Here is a 20,458-nt window from a genome sequence, read left to right on the forward strand (position 1 = left end):
TAAACTTTTAAGCAAATTTAGGAATTCTTGAGTTGTCTTACACCAAGATCAAATATAGTTGGCAAGAATATGTGTCTCGTTTTAAAAATGCCCTCCTTCTGAGCTAGCATATGATAAATGGCTGAACAACTGAATTTTCAAAACATTCTTGTTAACACAGTTCTATTTCCATATACCTGTAAGATTTCTTTTTTTTTTCTTAATGGTAAGAAAAATCTGATTGCATATATTCCTCTTGGACATTTATTTTAAAATAGTATCATGTATGCGTCATTATCAGTAAATCTATTATATACATATCATGGTGCATGTCAGTGTACAGTTGAACTAACATCTTATTTACAATCAAACAGACCTTGAAATCTTTTTATATACTGACAAGCATCACTAACTGATGCCAGAACTTTCCATATCATTACTATGGTGAAGAAGTCTCTACTTACACATAATCTTCTTTAACAGTAACTTATATGCTGTTTCATTCTTAACTCATTTAAAACTATATCAATAACTTTAATACTGAGGTGATTTTTTTTCTCTCAGAATCTAATGAACTTTTAACAATACCCATTACTTGAATGTATGGCTTACCTTTAAATAACAAGTTTGTTATTGCTTGTCTAACATGTCTTAAAGATTTCTTCCACATTACCTGACTTCTAACTGAAAGGTGCTCTGGGTTGGTAATATTGTTTAAAGAATGAATGAATCTGCATTGACATAATGCACCTTTTAAAGACCATAATCATATTTACATTTGACCAAAATCTTTACATCCAAAATCAAAATACATTTATTTTGTATACCATATTTTGATTAGCATATTTGTAGGAACATGGTTATGGAATGTGTATTCAAATATTGGACTGCATCAAAATAAAGTATCTATGTAATAATGTGTTTTCTTTTTTCTTCCTTTTTGAGCAACATTATTGTTGAATGTATAATATACAATCCTTCAAGCTTCCAACTCAGAACAGAATTTTCATTCTCATTTACAATTCCATCAAATCTGCAGCATACCTTCATATAATGCATTACTTGGTAAAGACTGAATATCAAGAAAACAAAACTATGTATGTGAAGCATAAACTTTTCAAAATATCTTCAGTATTTAATGAGAAATATATGATGAAATGTAAATTATTGTGCATATAACACATTCAGAAAACAGGACAGTATCACACTAGATTACAAATTTTAACAAAAGAAAAAATTATACATGAATGGCACTGACCTAAAGATATAAAGGAAAATACATGTCATAATATACTGAACTTAATAATATGATCAACAGCAGCCTCTACACCTTATCCCTACTTCACATGAGATTTTTTTGCTAGATTGCAAAGGTTAATCTAAAATCTGACATTTGCACTTGTAAAGTCGGGTGCATTATGATAAGCAGTTTGTATACTTTGCATAGTTCATACCGGCCTTCCACATCATGTCACTGATGATACTGCTACCACAAACTGCTCATGTAATAAAGGACTTTTATGGGTAAATCTTCCTCTCAGCAGTAAAGGTAATACATTTTCTTCCATGTATATGCTTCCAGAAGCTGATGAAGATGGTAGCATTGCACAACTTAAAAATGGGTGAAAAGCTCTGAATGAAAAGGGTAGCAGATACAATTGCAATGCTTTCTTCTTCAATTTTGTCTTGTACTTTTTCTTAAGCAAGCAGTGGAAAAGAAAACTAGTTAGCCTTAAGTATTTTTGAATTAGCTATAAATGACACAAGCTGGTTTTGGATATATATTATATGTAAAATGCAAAAAAACTAAACTTCATCTCACCATTCCACACAATCTAGAACAAAAGACTTTTCTTCATTCCTCTTTTCCTTCCTCCAAATCCAGTAAAAAGAATGTTCCCAATTGTTACACAAACCATCCATTTTTTTTCTTTTAATAAAAAATAAAAATAATAATAATAAGATAATCATAATAATTATTATAATACTATAAAAGTAACTGACATTGCAAATACACCTCAGAATGTAAACAGCAACAAAATATGATCTGCCCCTTCTGTCCACTACCATTATTATGCTTTTCAATATTTCCACTGGTTACAGATTACAAAATGAAAAATACAAGTCTCTACTAATGCTGAATTCATTTCAGTAGTATCACCATTGCATATTATGATCACAGGAGCAAACAGTATGCTGTGGCTATCTAAATCTAAGGTTATCATAGAGCATGTTATTGTGGTCTCTAAACGAAAAAGAAAAGAATCTCGATTGGAAACTGGCGGATTTATAGGTCACATAGTTTTACTTCTCCATTTTCCATGTACAAACGAGGCACTTCCAAGATTTGTTTAACAATCAAGGACATTGCGGATCTACGGAAAGATTATATTTTTATGTGGACAAGGTTGATAACATGTAAAGATCAATAGCCTGTTGGGGCTCAAAGCCAAGTATATCCTGATGTCCTTGAAACAGTAACTACGAAACTCAACATTATGCCGCATCCAAAACTTTCGTAAATGCAGTGATGATTCCTCCCCTGTTTACTCTTTTGGAAAGTTCATGAAATTTACACAGCCACCAGTGACAAAGCCACAAAAGGACTCTGTATAAGGAAGTACTGAATTTGTGTAAAACCATTTCATTTGTTATTTCTAAATTATGCAGTTGGAGAATAAATAAAAGGGGACGGACTGAATAATCTTTTATTTACACTGTGTGTTCCACCATTCTGATGTTGATACTTGTCAGTTAAGCACCAACACCATCTAATTTTTGATTCTAAATTCATCAGTGTCTTATTCTATTATGTTTGACTTCAATTTCTTTATTTTCTTGTCAAAGTAGAAGATTTGGCAGAAAAGGAAATATCCTTTCAACACTTAACCAGAAATGAGTTGATGACTTGAATGCAAGCAAAATATTTTGTACCTATTGGATTTCCATCTTTTTCCATCTTAATGCTGCCATCAGTCCTTTCTGATTATTCCCATGTATTTAATGCATAATAAATCATCAATATATTTGGATGGCAAACCTTTGAAGGATACTATGCAAAAAGGCACTGCTTTCAAAGGATTTTTTTTTTTTTTTTTAATGAGGGGTGTGTATTTGGAAAGATAATTATATCACATTTGGCTGATTTTAATATTGGACATCAAGAAATTAATTCAGTTTCAAGCCCCAATACAAGTTCTGTAAACTCATTTTGCTTTGATATCCCTGTCTGTTTTCAAAAATTGAACTGCACTTGACTAGCTGCTTACAAATCCTAGTCTTATTGATCATTACCTATATATGCACTATTATTACTGAACTGTTTAGAAACAAAAGAATCATGCATGGCAGGTAAAATCAGAAAAAATCTGAATGAATACTAAACTAATCTATGTTTGTCTTTTTATGATACAGCACAGGTTTTAAGAAACAATATTTGTTTAACAAAGATATAAAAACCTGAAACAGACAAAAGAAAACAAAATCTTTCTTGTAGACAGAAGAAAAAAATATGTTCATATACTGTTTCTATTAAAATGAAACAATATTTACAAATAATTCAAATGTACAAAGAGGTGATATATAAAATATGTTAAATATACATTCTCCAAGTAGGTTTGGTTCAGACTAGGTCATCACTGATACATGGATATGCTCCTCAGGCTCCCTCCACAAACATCACCATATTTTTGTTTTTTTTCTTTAAATATAAGTTCAACATTCCTTTTGGCTCTAGACATAACCATAAATGATATATATATTGGTACTCCAGTAATGAGTTGTGACAACTGAATATGCTAAATAAGGGAGCTATATTCTCCCACTATCAAAATGACAATGTAACCTTTCCATTTTTATAGATTCCATGTCCATTTGAATAAGCACATCCTGTCACAGCACACTCCTGATGCATGTTGTATCCTTCCCTGCACATAACTCACTTGCCTGGAGTTGGGAGATAGTACTATACTAAAAAAAAAATATATATCAATCAGTCTGAGAACTGGATATGGCTTAAGATTCCCTTCTGCAGCTCATGATAAGGAGCTTTCATTCTGGCAGTACCTAAGGCCAAAAGTATATTCTCTGAAAGGCAATGCTATATCCCTGCAGGTAGTACAACACTGCAAGCACAGCATTTTACCTTATGCACACACATACGCACATACACACATATTATTGGTCAACAATATGCATTATGTCACCCTGGTATAACATAAGACACACTACAGTTTCAAAGATATGAAGCCTAAGTTAATACATCCACTTCATATCTACTAAATTATGAATGTTTCTCATAGATTTACACATCTGTGTTTCTCTGGGCTAGAAGTCGAGGAGGAGGAGGTTTATCATCTACTGCTTCTACATAGTTTTCAGGAACAAGACCAGTGCGGCCATTGAGGGTTCCTTCTAGCCAGCCTGGTTCTCGGGATGGCCGAACTGCAAGAAGAAAAGGGGGAGCTTTGAATAAAATAAATTCCTTCTACAAATTTTAATAAATTTGGTAAAAAAATAAAATGAAAGTCAGTCAGTCTCCTAGTCACTCTTTCTCTCTTACTTCTCTTTCTCTTAATATCAATCTATAGAAAATTAATTTATGCATCTCCATTATGCATCTCTGTGTCTGTCATTCTCTAATTCCTGTATACTAATTGTTGTATTTTAAGATTTCAAAAATAGATGATCGTTTGAACATTTTACTTAACACTGGGGCTGGATCCTTTAAAGCTTAAATGCCACTCACAACCTCATATAACCACTCTCCTAATAAAGTGCCCATATGCTTATCTTGCATCTCTCCTTTCAACAAGAAAATTTTGGACAATTTTTAAGAAAAAATAAATAAACATTAGCTGTATACATAAATGCAATGATAGAGCATTTTTTGAAATACCTGTATTTTTAGCAGTTACTTTATGATGTAAATATGTATTTGCAATACTTACCATTGCATAAGATTTGATTGGGCTCAAAGGAAAGCTCAGACTCATTTTCTCCTACACATGCATACAGCGTTCTCACACGTCTGGAAGAGTAATGGCTATTAGTTTTATCCTCTAAGCTTTTTCACCCTCACTCATGCAATTCTCATTTGTACAGTCTGCACTTTTCACATGTTACAAGTCAATCAAAAGAAAGTGCTATGTATTTTACAAGGATTAATTTAAGCAATATATTTCACATTGGAAAAGAATTTATACTTCAAATTTCACATATTTCACTAACATACCATACTCAAATTCACTTTTTCAACCACCTTTCGCCATAATCTTTTACCTTGGAGGAGAACTGGCCGTCCCATTCGAAGTAGCAGAAGGTGGCGGAGAAGAGCTGGTTGGGGCCAGTAGACTTGATGTGGACTGCGACCCGCTGATCGAATTCCTGGGTACAGTGAAAAGAAATATTATGCAAGCCTAAGAGTATGATCAAAGAAAAAATAATCCACAACTGGAACAATGATACAAAATATAATATATTCTATAAAATGAATGACAAGCATGAAATTTTACCTAAAATACAGTACTGTACATAGTTTCATTCATCCTTGTCTATGAGGACATGTGGATAGTGTTCAGTTTAATCACTACTTCAGATCACAAAAAATGAATGGCACGAAAAAAAATAATAAGACAATTTTTTAACACTTGTATACAGCTGTTATATAGATTGCACTTTCTAAAATATTGCCAATAAAATACTTGAAAAGTTACTTGGATTCACAGTCCAAGGCATGCCAACAGCAAGTCATTCACATACAATAGCATAGCAGTTTTAATAAGGCTTTAAAGGATCAACTGAATTTTTTTCTATATATTTCAGTGATCAAGATGTGTAAAAGATTTATATTCATTAAACCTGAAGCTTTCATGCAAAAGCCCCAGCAGGGAAGAACAGGTGAAAATCTAGCTTATGGCTATTGATGCTAGCAATGGGATGCACTTCGAAAGTAACTAGAAAATAAACTACTCATTTTTTGTACTTGAATATTCTCCCATCCGAGTCACCTAATTTTACTCGTGGCATCAAAAGATATCTAATCATCTCTAAAAGAAAATCTCAAGCGTCCAGATTTACAAGACTAGCATCTCTAACTGACCAATATTCTAGCTCTTCAAACATAAAAACATCAACAAATGCTGGAAAGCACTATACAATTTTTATACAATTTTCATAAAGACAGATCTATGATTCACCAACTCTAATGCTTGAGTAAAGAATGTAAGAGTAAACTAAACAAACAGGAGATATCTATTGCACTGCTATACCTAAGAGTATTTACTTTTCAAAGAGCTGAGTCTCTCCTTTTGGACCACAGACTACAGGCCAACTGTATTCAAAAACAGTTTAGCCAATCAGATCCAAAGCAAAAACCCAGACTCCGTCCAAAGAATTCTAAAACACCTTGGAAATCACAAGTTGCAACTGCGATATCACTAGTTGCACATACAAGTCAAAAAGAGACGATTGGTTTAGTTGAAGGTTGAGGCTATGCACCACCACATGCTAGAGTGAGTGACTACACTTACATAGATGAGTAGAGGTACTCCAGAGATTGTCTCTTGCACAGACTAGTGGGCATAATGGGGGAATGAGAGCATACCATTATTAAGGGGGGGAAAATCTGTAAAATCTACTGGTATTTTCTGGTTAAATGTAATAATAATAATACATGTTTATGTACATTTCCAAATCTCTGACTTTAGCAAGTAAAATACATCCTCGATTATTTGTTCACACTAGTTAACATGAGGAAAATATCAGATAATTATTCCAAGTCATGATACTCTACCTCGATTGATTATGAAATTTTCATATGAATGCCATGCATACTTTGATAAATAGGCCATCTGTTAACAAAAGAAGGCAGCCATGTGCTATGTTATTTTCTATGCATGAGTAGATCCAAGTTAGGTTTTGTTTTCACAATGATTTTGCTTTCTATCAATATAATTATGAGTCAAGAGAACATTACTACTTTATTCATGTTGTATTAACATATGTCTGCTCCATCCTTTGTTTTCTAAATGCTTTTGATGACTGTCTAAATCTTTAGTTGAATCAAAATACCACCACCCTCTCTCAAAATTAAGTCAAATATTCGAGGATGTACAGCAATATGTACAGGCTTTTGTAAATTGGCAGTGGTAATTATATATAGTCTTCAAAGACAAGGATAATGGGGAAATCAAAAATATATTTAAACCTAACCAGGACCAATGGTAAAAAAAAAAAACTAGGTTATTAGATTGAAAAATCAATCTTAAGGAAAAAAGATTCTTTCAAAAACTTCAAAAAATTAATTATTATATTTTCATTATCTCTTCTTAATTACACGAACATTAATCAGTTCTGTGTACTTACGTTTCCATGTGTTGCCGGTACGTGGGCGGGTACGCCGTCCCCAGTCGTGCACCTGAAAGTGGTACATACCAAGCTATTTTCATTTATTTGGTACCTTCTACTCTACACAGAAAATACTGGCAAATGGCTCACTTTGCAAAGTACAGTTTTTAAGGAGACAAACACCCATGCAACTTCTGGTGCATTTAACAAAAAACATCAACATTCAGACAAAAAGTTATAGAATAAATAAACAAGTAAAAAACATATGCAAAAAAGGCTCAAATTAAATAAGCTTATTTTGTCCCATAACTAGACTTTTATCTTACTGTCATTATACAATTCTCAACTGAAAATTAATACTACAGTATATTTAAAGGAGTGCTACTCTTGAAAACAAAAGGTATTATCATTCTAAAAAAAGTTACTCTTGCTTTATCAGAGACCAATATTAAAAAATATCTCTATTATCTTATTTATCAATCTATTTCATGTATGGAAAAATGTGGGAAATTTCAAAGACACCACATGAGTTTTAGATGATGTAAGAAGACTTGAAAAGTGCCCTTCCAACAGAGTAGAGAAAAGGAAAATAATGATATGGTATTGCAGGGAGAGGGGGGGATATAGTGAAGAACAGAAAAAAAGCATGTGCGAAAAGATACAAAATAGAATTCTGGTAGTTCTGTGAGATGGTTATGAGAAGTATGAAATAAGCATGAGAGAGATACGTGGGGAAAAGTAAAGGAGATCATAAAAACAAAGACTAGTGACCAAACACAATCTGCCTGGTTGTAAAATATGTTAGTAGATGGAGAGGAGGCATTTAAGAATGAGTGAGAACTCGTTGACACAAGGGATAAAGATGAAAAAGACATGGTACAGGGGTACAAAAAGGATGACGAAAGATATACTGGGGAAGCAGTATGTATTTTTTATGAAGCAAGGTAGAAGGCAGCTGAGTTTATATGCAAGATTAAATGGTTCAGAATGAATAGGGTGCATAATAATAGAGGAACATATTACAATAGTACAAATTAAAATGTTCATTAAAATCTAAAAAAAAAAAATAAAAAAAATACATGCATGCTGCACTAGACAACACATTCAGTTTATGACCTTTATCAACATGCAGATTAGGAACTTATATCAACAAAACATGCAACACATACAATACCCAAACTCTACAGATAAAACGCATACACCAAGCTCAAAGCAAAAGCATACATTAAATCAGACAAAGACACAGAAATAAATAAATACTTATACTTACTTTGGATGCAAACAATTATAAACTTAGGGTAATAGTATGTTAATAAATACAGGCTTCCCACCAATTTTCTGACAACGTCTGTCCCCAAAATAAGTTCTATATCCTATGTTTTTGCTGGACCAGCAGAGGTTTTGTATGAATAATTCTATAACAATCCTCTGACCTTCCTGAAGTTCCTGTATGTCTACAGCACCAGCAGTAATCAGAAAATCAGTAGTGCACCTGTCTATGGCCTTACTTCTTTAATCACACAAACTTCATAAGAGAACTCCATGATAAGTGTCAGGTAGGAATTTACCACAAACTATAAAATGTCCTAGAAAACTACAACAAAATGCTATAAAAGTATATAAAAAAAAGATGCACTGTGTAGTGATCCCCGGCAAATGCACAAGTTAGCAAATATATATGAATATATTATTTTTCACTTCCGCTAATGTCACATGTGAAAAAATCCATTCAACAGGAAACTCAAAAAATGTATACTTCACTTCACTTCAAAATTGAAAAGTAAGGAGCAATTCTTTGGAAGTTATACTCTTACTGGCATACATCCCTTCGGCATGTGCATTTTCTTTTACAGTGGATAAGACTGGTTTAGACTAAATTTGGTTTAGTAAGGAATGGCAGGGACAAGGAAAGGGAAAGGGGAAAGGGGAAGGGGTAGGGGTAGGGCAAGGGCAAGGGCAAGGGCAAGGGCAAGGGCAAGGGCAAGGGCAAGGGCAAGGGCAAGGGCAAGGGCAAGGGCTAGGGCAAGGGCAAGGGCAAGGGCAAGGGCAAGGGCAAGGGCAAGGGCAAGGGCAAGGGCAAGGGCAAGGGCAAGGGCAAGGGCAATATGAGGGGAGCTAAGTTGTTAGTCTGCTATTGCCTAATAAGACTTTAGGCTCTCTTGGGCTTGGCAGTGGGGACCAGTGATATGTATCTGCCTTGCTCCATCAGACAAAGTGGCCAGGAGAGGGAATGAGCAACACACTGATGATGTCACATAAGCAGTGAAAATATATCATATTAGTGATCATGTTTCTTTACTAAGGTAATGAAATAAAGAAAAAAAAAAGAAAATGGTTTCCTGGAGCACTTCAAACAAAATAAAATGTAAAATACACTTGCTCTTTTTATGAAATTTGTTCTGCAGCATTATTTCAAAATCCCATATCCCTCTTAAAAGGTCTTCTAATCCTGGAAAATTCATTCATATCTCATGGCTGTCTGATTTTACAAATTAATTATTATTTTCAAACAGTTGCTCTATTAGCGCTTCTACAACAAAATACGTAGCTTCTCATATTATTTGCGAAAACATTTTGTGACAAGTAATTTATCCTGGCAAGTTATATTATAAGTGATTCTGTGTACCATATAATACATTGTAAATGATATAAGCAATAATGTAGTTTATGTATGAACTAAAAGAGAAATGTTGAAGGCCATGTTTACCTTTTCCTCTTGATGGATTAGTGAGTCTTTTGAAAAGGCATCATAAATAATAAAAATAAATTATCATGTTGATCTACTGCATACTTTGTGAAGACAGGTTACTTTTCTCATATCTGTTTCTGGTCAGCTATTTGTCTACCAAATTAAATATGAAAAATATGAACCAACTATAGAAACCAAAAAAAATCAGTGGTTAATATAATAAAAAAATTAGACATTAGTTAACAAAAAAAAAGTTTAACACACAATCAAAACAGTCAAAGCAATACTACAATATTAAGATAAAGCCATGCAACAGCAGTCAAGCGGTTGTTGTAAAAGTTACAAGTGCACAGAATATGGTATCGATGAACTATTGCATCAGACTCCGCTATCTTGTACATCCTATGAACAGTATTTTACAACAGTAAACTGCACTAATAGAGTGATAACTTCAAAATGGACAACTATAATGCTCTTTTTTCTACAACAAAAAATGAACTACATTTTTCACATCTATGAGTGCAGCCATAACTTGACAGAAGCAGCCACCACTTTAGGGTTCCCACTTGTCTCCATCACAAATGCTGTCGTCATGATTGAACCCTAAATTTACTTGGGGATATTGGTGTCGAAACTGGTTTGCATCTGGCCATGTTATTTTGTGGGTGTTACTTTATTCTTTAATCTTGCTTTTCAAAATGCTCATTGTACTGTAGCTTTTGTTTTTTTTCTATTCTGTGTATGTACATAATCAACAGAATAATTAAGCACTCTCAAATTTTAAACTGATTTTCAAAATTGGCAGTCGAAAAATTAGTTTATATATACTTTTATATTATGCCCCAGAACTTATTATTAATATAGTTTATATCATGCTTTAGGACCAATCAATAATATGGTTTATATATCACAGAATTACTGTGAACACAGAACATTAATGATATGCAATTTCAAAAACTTATCAAACTAAACATCTAAATATGAACTTATAAATGGGGAAATTTACAACATGCAAAGAAAATGAACAGAGGCTAATAACCTACAGACTAAATAAAAGCAAATCTAAATATATTTGACAGGGTCATAACTTAAAAAAGTAAGGACTAACAAGAATTGTAACAACATCTGTACTGAATAGGATGGGCTGTGTCCACTTGTGTTGAGATAATAAGATGGCACAAGTCATGCAATAACCTGATCATTAATAGTGGAATGGTGTTGACTCTGATACAGGATATGATGTTAAGTATAGGGGAAAGCTCTAAGAATTATTTACATGATATATAACACTGTGTCTTTATTTTTGTTAAGTGTAGATTGTTGTAGCACAAACTCAATCTTGAGCATTTAATGTGAGGAAACTAGCAACAATATTTTGTAATGTAAAAAAATCTATGCTACACTTATACAAACAAACACACAAAATGCATTCACATTTATAAACACAGATATATACATATACACACATTACTGCACACCTGTGAGCCTTGTACCTGTAACTTCATTGAGTCATCAGTGTATGCACATACACAAAAATATACCTATATATATATATATATATATATATATATATATATATATATATATATATATATATGTATATATATATATATATATATATATATATATATATAAATAGATACACACATCCATAAACATACACATATGCATATACTTATACATACACATTCACTCACACACAAGCATGCAAACACATTCACACACACACACACATGCATATGCACATGAACACTCACACTCCATTTACATTCACACTCACACTCAATTTACATTCACACACAGTGACTCTAACTCTAACTCTAACTCTAACTCTAACTCTAACTCTAACTCTAACTCTAACTCTAACTCTAACTCTAACTCTAACTCTAACTCTAACGTGTGCGTGTGCGTGTGCGTGTGCGTGTGCGTGTGCGTGTGCGTGTGCGTGTGCGTGTGCGTGTGGGTGGTGCGTGTGTGTGTGTGTGTGTGTGTGTGTGTGTGTGTGTGTGTGTGTGTGTGTGTGTGTGTGTGTGTGTGTGTGTGTGTGTGTGTGTGTGTGTGTGTGTGACGGCGCGCGTGCGTGCGTGCAGGCGCACGTTTGTGTATGAACTCATGTGAGTGCATGAGCATGTGCGTATGTGTGTGAGTGTGCATGTGAACATGTGCATGTACACAAATGTAAGTATATGTTTGTATATTCACTTAAGCGTGAATGATGTTTCTGTATGCTTTGTTTTTCTCTCTTCAGGTACTAAGGAAATAATTCTATTCCAAGATCAGACAGCCAAAGGGAAGGTGGAGGGACAAGTGCGAGCAAAAGCGGCGTGACGTACTGCTGTTGTTAAACGCATAATGGTTTGTCTGCTGCACACGGAGATCTCGGTGAGGGCCATTAGCACCCAGCTTGGGAGGAGCCACGACATGGGGGGGAAACCTCTTACTTGTCTGCGGTGAGGAGGAGAGGGAGCTGGAGGGAGGTTGTGTCAACTCACGGGATGACCGCGATGACAGGGACTCGCTCGAGCTGCTGGTACTCTGAACTCCATCGCTCCGATCTAAGGGATGAGACATAACAAATTCCACATTCTACATATTTCTTTTTTCCAATAACATCTCTCTGATTTACCTTAAAAATATTATATCACTATTCAGGCACACTGTTATTTGTTAGACTGAACTTATGGCAAGAGGTCAACTTCTGAGGAGTTTGGAACAGTAAATTCATTGCCCACTGTGAGTTTAGTTTATCAATTGTTTTTACACATAAATGGCTGCCACAAGTTCATAACTACCAAGGAGTCAATTACTAGTACTACCTATTTCACCTGTTTACCCTTTTCATTGATTTGTGGAAGTATCCTTTTTATCTTATATTGCTATTAGTAATAATAAGAGAAAGAAGGAAGGAAGGAAGGAAGGAAGGAAGGAAGGAAGGAAGGAAGGAAGGAAGGAAGGAAGGAAGGAAGGAAGGAAGGAAGGAAGGAAGGAAGGAAGGAAGGAAGGAAGGAAGGAAGGAAGGAAGGAAGGAAGGAAGGAAGGAAGGAAGGAAGGAAAGAAAGAAGGAAGGAAAGAAAGAAAGAAAGAAAGAAAGAAAGAAAGAAAGAAAGAAAGAAAGAAAGAAAGAAAGAAAGAAAGAAAGAAAGAAAGAAAGAAAGAAAGAAAGAAAGAAAGAAAGAAGGAAAGAAGGAAAGAAGGAAAGAAAGAAACAAACAAAGCAAACAAAGAAAAAAAGAAACAAAGAAAGAAAAAAAAAACAAGATTCAAGGAAAGGTGAAATCAGGTCAGGTCATGAGGTCTACTAATTGACTCCTTGGTGACTAAGTACTTGTGGAGCCATCTATGTGTAGAGACATTGCAGAGAACAAAACTATAGTAATATTAAATTTTCCCAATGGCACTGGGCTAATGATATTAACTTTGACAACTCCTCTGGTAAGCAGGCTTTGCATATAAACATTCTAAGCAAGACGCATTGCATAAAATATGCAACCTGGGTTCTTACCAGACAAAGGGTTCACAAAGGACAGTGCTCTGGCTTGACCATTAGTGGGAGCAGGAGGCCGCGCTGGTCGATTATTCTGCCCAGCTTCATACATACTTCCTACACCAACGGAAGCTGCTACAGCTGAACTCAGTGAAACAAGTGAACTGTGTGAGTTGAGTCCTGAGTTTAAGCCTGAAAGAAATGTATTTTACAAATAACTGATCTACAAAACTGAAGACTACCTTGAACTCCTTGAAGGAATTTCTAGGTCATGCAGTGCTCAATAACCACATACAGGTAAATTATGAAAGCATACTGTAGTTATTAATTCTACCCTAAAATAGCATTTCTACTTCTCTGCAAGAGGCATATTACCATAACAAGGGAGGCAAAATGCTAATTTATACATTTACATAATTCTTTGAATGAGAGGGCAGTATAATGCTAATACCAAAAAGTATTGTCAAGAAAAGTACATGACACATATAAAAAATTATGGCCCATAATATTCTCAGACCTTGGGAAATTTGAGAAAGGACAAACTTTAAGTGTGTACTTATCAGATAGGTAAATCATTATCAAAATTGTAAAATGACATATGCAGGTAATGCATTAGGTCAAAATTTAGATTTCATGCTCATCAAAATATGCCAAAACAGGTAATTGGTAGACATAATAGCACACTCAGTCAAACTTCCTCTCTTTTTTCTTATGCTTTTTGTAGACAAAACATTACCATCTTCAAGATTTTTGTTGTTCACTTCAGTATAAATCAGAAATGAAAGCTATCAAACCAGTTACATTAAGTCATCTTCATATTGTATATCTAACTTATCAATCATGCCATGATCTTGGATATGATTATATATGTATCATCTCAAAACATATGCATTCTATTCCAAAAGCACTGGCTTACATGCAAGGAAATACAAATCATGAAAAAAAATTATATAGTCTATTTTCAGTACAGCTGTCTTTGCTTATACCTCATGTGACTATTAAAACATAATTAATGCAAGTGCATTTATAACTACATTCTTCCATATTTTTTGCAGTACTGAATCCAAACTCAATGTAACTTTAATGAATAAAAAGCAGGTGTTACGTGACACTAATGATCATTGTGAGATACAGTATGATATGATATAATATGAATGATGTTTGTACTAAGGCAGATCTGTATAAAAAACACCAAGGTTGGAAAAAAATGTGGGTTAACAAATCCATAGAATTTCCTAAAAATGGAGAATAAATTCTAAAAATTAATAACGCATTATTTTGTACAGCATATGGCAAAATGTCATACTCATAACTAGTTTCTACAGATGAAATATCAGGGACTTGGGCAAAGAATTAAATGAAGTAGTGACATGAGGCACTGTATTATGCATGCAGGGTACTATAAATCAAAAGTGTAGAAGAACAGGCAGATGTGTCTGGATGTGTAGAAATGAAATAGAATGATAAGCATTATGGGATTGGATGAAACAAAGGAAAAACAGATAAAAGTTTGGAAGGAGAAACAGATTACACCTTTCAAGTCATTAAGGTATGAGAGTGGTATGGTGAGACATTAGGTGTCTGAAATGATCATTTGATTATGAAATCTCTAATCCAATCAACATTTTCTAAAGATAGAGCAACTCTTGGGCTTGGATTTCCCTAACATAAAGAGAAAGACATTAAATCAAGTTATGAAAAACATACCAGAGTTAAGACTAGACAAAGAAGGTGAGTTGCTCCAGTGATGTGTAGCAGATGGTGGAGGTGGGACATTTGCATATACACTTGGTACATGTGTGTGGAGACCTGACCCAACCCCAGAAGGTGTTGTCTGAGTCTTGAGGTTGGATGACGCATCTGAACGTTGGAGGTGCGGGGGAAGACTTGATGGCGCACCAAAGTGCACTGTCTGGGGTTCACTTGTTGTAAAGGATGTCACAACCTTCTGTCAAACAAAAAGATAGTGTTAAAGTTCTATCTTCATATCCAGACTGTTGTCACTAATGCACAAAATAAAAACACAAAAAATCCAGCAAGACACACACAAAAACAATCCTTGTATCATCAAACAGGTGCACATAACTCACCACCCCAAACTCACCTGTAAGACTGGCATATGTTTTGGAGCACTAGAGGATGAGTATGTGTGTGAAGAAGACTGGGAAGCACTGGTGTGGTTATTTGAAGGAGGAGGAGATGATTTGGGTGAGGTCTTTCCCTCTGTCACTCTGTTCACATCCACAAGAGGCTCCGGGACAGTATTAAATATCTGGTAATGAGATCCATTTATTATCTTCTGGAATCTGTATTAAATATCTCTATGATAACTTTCCTTTGATATGTACAAGCAATAACTATCCAATAACAATTTCATGCATCCTCAGCTCACAGCCTTTTAAAGTTTCAAGAATAATTACTGGGTAAAAATCATATATTCATCTGATTCAAATGAAAGAGACTTACAACTAGTAAACAACAGTTACCTTATCATAGTGCTCAATGAGGATTTCAACAACAATATTGCAGAACTTAATATCCATAATGGCAGCTACAGTCTCCTCTTCTGGTCGCAGTAAAGTTGGCCCAAAGCACACACCAAGATTACTAACAGTCATCAAATTCTTTTCGCTCTTACTGGACACACTGTAGAAAAAAAGATGTCAAATCAATTTTCTTTATTGTAAAGTAATACCTAACAGTATCAACATAGTATATTCATTATGCTAAGAGATTTAAGTTACCACAAGTTAATCTATTCCACTGCTTACTTTACTAAATGCTGAACGAGGGTCTTAAGAACAGTGAAATTTGTCTTAGGCAGCTTATGAACCAAACTGTGGATCTCATTTACACGCTGAAACAACCGATCTTGCTCTGCAATAAAGAAAGGTGAAGTGAGTTCTTAGTCATATTTATCTGTTTCATGTACAAAACCTGTAATCTTATTTTCAATAGCACTCTAAATGTTTATGTATATTAACCTACTATAACTGGGCATACCAAAATGAAAATGGGCCATCATGATAAAACAACTCATCATGACAGGTATGGCTATAGGTGTCAAGACTCACTAAAGCGAGTCAAGTATGGAATTGTTATACACAGTGGACTCCCTGGCCAAAGGGCTAGACAGTTGCCAGAAGTCACCAGATTGAGTGACATCCAGAAATTTCTGGTACCACCACTGTAGGGTCAAGTATAAGTAATAATTCTTACATCAAATTCTGTTACAAACAACAAAACAACATATAACTTATATTTGCATACTAATGCTCCAATAATTGCAAACTTACTTGCAGCAGCAATGAAGGCACTGTGAAGCTTGTATGTCATGAGGGGTTCCGGAAGATTACGGAAGTACTGCTTAATGGCAGATGTGATGGTTTTCACCTCCCACTCAGCTGGGTCATCAAGCATCAGCTTCTCTGATTTTCGCCGGTCCAGGCCCAATGCAAGAAGCTTTGATACTTTACTGGAGACACCAACCAAGCGGTACAAACCTTGATCCTCCAGCCCTGTTCAAGAGATGCGACATGAGACTAAAATGTCCAATAATGATATAAAAATACCGATATATGCAACCTCAGTAAATCATAACTCCAAGAAAAAAACCTGCCCTTCATACCTCTACTTTCAAGCATTGCTATTGCTCGTGAAGTAAAATTCAATCCAACTTCATCTAGGGAGGTTTCTTCTTGTGATCCAACACCTCCACTTGGGTGCGCATACATCTGCAAAAAAATAAAAAAAAATAAAATACTCATCCTAACAAGTCTATGTTCTCTGACATGATGAAATAAAAGTTATTCCTTTACATTTTTAAGAAGAAAGGAATCAGTGCATCTTTTATGTTTTGCTTTGTCATTCTAATAATGAGAATAACAGGAGGCTTACTTTCTCAAAACTTACACTCTATTCATGTCTAATAAATAATATCAAGTGTTACATTATAAAATTCAAATGATGCTGTAAACCTGCAATATCTTGTATATTATATGATGACTGATCCTGAAGTCACAGACCTCTCCCTCTTAAAATCCTAAAAAATATCAGTAGGACTTTTAAAATCCAAATAACTGAATGCTGGTGTTAAATGTACTGACTCTCTGTCACACAAAAACGATGGGAAGCATGAAATTAGGCAAATGTTAAAAACTGTATCAATTCAATCACTTTCACTTACAGGCTCTTTCCCATCCATGGCATCCATCCAGTGCTTGCGATCTTCCTCTGACAGTGCCTGCAGAGTGTAGAGGACACCAGGCTTGTCTTGCGCCGTCAAGTCGAAGCAGAACCTCTTATCTATGCTGTCTGACATTCGACGGACACAAGACTTGAGTACTATGGTCTCCGTTGAAGTCTAGTGGAAGCAAGATCAGTTTCAGAAGTCATCCTACAGATTTTTTTTTCTCTTGTATTTATTATCTTTTTAATTATTATTTTTTCTTGATTACAATTTACTATTTAATATTTCACAACCCTTCACCAGGTACCATAGTGCAATTGCAAACACATCTGTATATCACACTCCAAAATATAGAAATCTTTGTAAAGGTAAAATTAAACTTACAAATTTGCACTGTTAAGGTTGAAAGGAAAGAGGAAACAAATCAGTTGGATTAACCAAATACAACCAATAATCACAGATAAAACTATAAGAAACAACATAGCTTAGTAAACAATATATCATTTACAGACACAACAAAAAAATAACCATAATTTCAGTTTTTCTTATAATCTAGGCTATCCTGCTCCTTTGACCCCTTAGACGAGCTATTCTTATGATTTACAGAAACAGCTGCCCCACTAAAGAAACAGCCGAGACATCTACGTCACAGTTAACGTACAATTTTGTGTTGTATCTGGTTGTAGGGGATCATTGTGAAGACACGGTTCTCCTTCTGATAAAGGCAATAGTGCTTGGTCCAGGTCGTCCCAAATGCCTCTGTTATGTAAACAAATAAGATATTAGTGCTTCAGTCCTTAAGAAACATTTATTCTTACCCTTTACCAGCCTGTTTTTCTGATCATCATTATCACCATGATGCTCTATTGCTCTAATCAGTCACATCATCAATCATTACTCTCGAAATTCAAGTAACAACATCAAACTCTCTGTGCCTTAAGTAAAGATTAATTTTGCAAACAGTTATTTGTATGTTCTGATCCAAGTAAAGTCTGACTCATAAAGAAGCTCAATATTTCCCCATGTTTTCAACATATATGCTCTGGCATAATTTTTTTTTTTTTTTTTTTGTGTTTTTTTTCTAATCTTAATATTGACCCTAGTTCTGTTTCACACTCTTCTATGCTTAGGGAATGACTATTAGGAATATTTTATAAATCATTCTTCCATCTTCTGGACATAACTAACTTGAACAACATAGTCAACTATAATATACCCATATGCTTTGATATGGATATATACATAGACACTTATAGACATGCATATATAAATGCATATTCATTAATTTATTCATAAATATATACATGCATGCATTCATACAGACTTGCATATACATACATACACACACATTCATGCTTATAAATATATATATGTATATATATATATATGTATATATATGTATATATATATATGTGTGTGTGTATATATATATATATATATATATATATATATATATATATATATATATATATATATATATATATATATATATATATATATGTGTATATATATATATATATATATATATATATATATATATATATATATATATATATATATATATGTACACATACACATACACATATTTACACATACACACATACATATACCAACATATATGTACACTTACATATATATACATATACATATCTATACATATACATATATGAATAATTTATACATACACATACATATATACAAATAATGTATACATATATATATATACATATATATACATATATATACATGTATATACATATACATACATATACATGTGTATACATATACAAAGATATACATACACATACATATATGTAGGCATACATAGACATGTATACATATATATATATATATACATATATATACATAGACATATATATATATATACATATATATACATAGACATATATACATATATACATAGACAGACATATATATACATAAAAATATATATACATAGACCTTTATACATATATATACATATACATACACATGCATATATATTAATACATACAACATATATACACATATACTTATTCACATACATATATATATACATATGCACATACATACATATACATATGCATATACATAAATACATACATACATACATACATACATACATACATACACACACACACACACACACACACACACACACACACACACACACACACACACACACACACACACACACACACACACACACACACACACACACACACAAAATGTATGTATGTATATGTATATGTAAATCCTCACACACATACATGCACCCATAGGCACACCCATAGGCACACCCATAGGCACACACATACACACATACATACACACCCCTCACATGCACATGCCCCTTACCCCCCCCCCACATCTGCTCCTTCACTTAACTGTTGAGATGCTATGCCAGATTATACCAACTAGATAAAGAGTAAATTTCAATGTTTCTCTGTTAAGTAGTACCAAGGGAAAATAAAGGTTATCTAACTCAAAATTATAAGTCTTAAAATAAAAAAATGTATGCTGTCATATTTGACGAGTTCACGATCAAGCCATGCTCTCCTGACATAACAACCAGTAAGTGCAAGTTATCCATCCACACACACTTCTTCCTCAATTTCTAAGATAAAAGAGAAAAGATAAAAAAAAAAAAAAAAAAAAAAAGGAACTAAACACTGATATCATGTTACAGGTAAAAATAAAAACACAAACAGAAGTCATTGCACTTGTATACATCTAAATGAATTGAAAAACAAACAGATATGGTAAGCAT

At 33.9% G+C, this 20,458-nt stretch overlaps 1 protein-coding gene across 19 annotated transcripts in view; it reads right to left on the reverse strand.

Annotated features, from left to right (window-relative positions):
• Window positions 1-220: 220 nt before the first annotated feature.
• LOC125045557 (rho GTPase-activating protein 26-like) overlaps window positions 221-20,458 on the reverse strand; it is a 187,201-nt gene continuing 166,963 nt past the window's right edge. For 6 of the 19 annotated variants that reach the window (XM_047642953.1, XM_047642909.1, XM_047642936.1 and 3 more), the window contains 16 exons: window positions 18,350-18,447; window positions 18,073-18,081; window positions 17,686-17,862; window positions 17,128-17,233; window positions 16,796-17,017; window positions 16,271-16,376; window positions 15,986-16,145; window positions 15,604-15,771; window positions 15,207-15,447; window positions 13,518-13,691; window positions 12,349-12,570; window positions 7,345-7,417; window positions 6,510-6,551; window positions 5,260-5,364; window positions 4,929-5,008; window positions 221-4,422 (listed from right to left, as the gene is read on the reverse strand). In XM_047642953.1, coding sequence (XP_047498909.1) covers window positions 4,283-4,422; window positions 4,929-5,008; window positions 5,260-5,364; window positions 6,510-6,551; window positions 7,345-7,417; window positions 12,349-12,570; window positions 13,518-13,691; window positions 15,207-15,447; window positions 15,604-15,771; window positions 15,986-16,145; window positions 16,271-16,376; window positions 16,796-17,017; window positions 17,128-17,233; window positions 17,686-17,862; window positions 18,073-18,081; window positions 18,350-18,447 — 2,123 coding nt within the window. In that variant the 3' untranslated portion in view covers window positions 221-4,282. The remainder of the gene's footprint in view (window positions 4,423-4,928; window positions 5,009-5,259; window positions 5,365-6,509; window positions 6,552-7,344; window positions 7,418-12,348; window positions 12,571-13,517; window positions 13,692-15,206; window positions 15,448-15,603; window positions 15,772-15,985; window positions 16,146-16,270; window positions 16,377-16,795; window positions 17,018-17,127; window positions 17,234-17,685; window positions 17,863-18,072; window positions 18,082-18,349; window positions 18,448-20,458) is intronic. The other 13 variants (XM_047642970.1, XM_047642945.1, XM_047642901.1 and 10 more) reach the window with 11 other exon arrangements.

The sequence above is a fragment of the Penaeus chinensis genome, chromosome 3, assembly GCF_019202785.1.
Source record: "Penaeus chinensis breed Huanghai No. 1 chromosome 3, ASM1920278v2, whole genome shotgun sequence".
NCBI classification, from domain to species: Eukaryota; Metazoa; Arthropoda; class Malacostraca; order Decapoda; family Penaeidae; genus Penaeus; species Penaeus chinensis.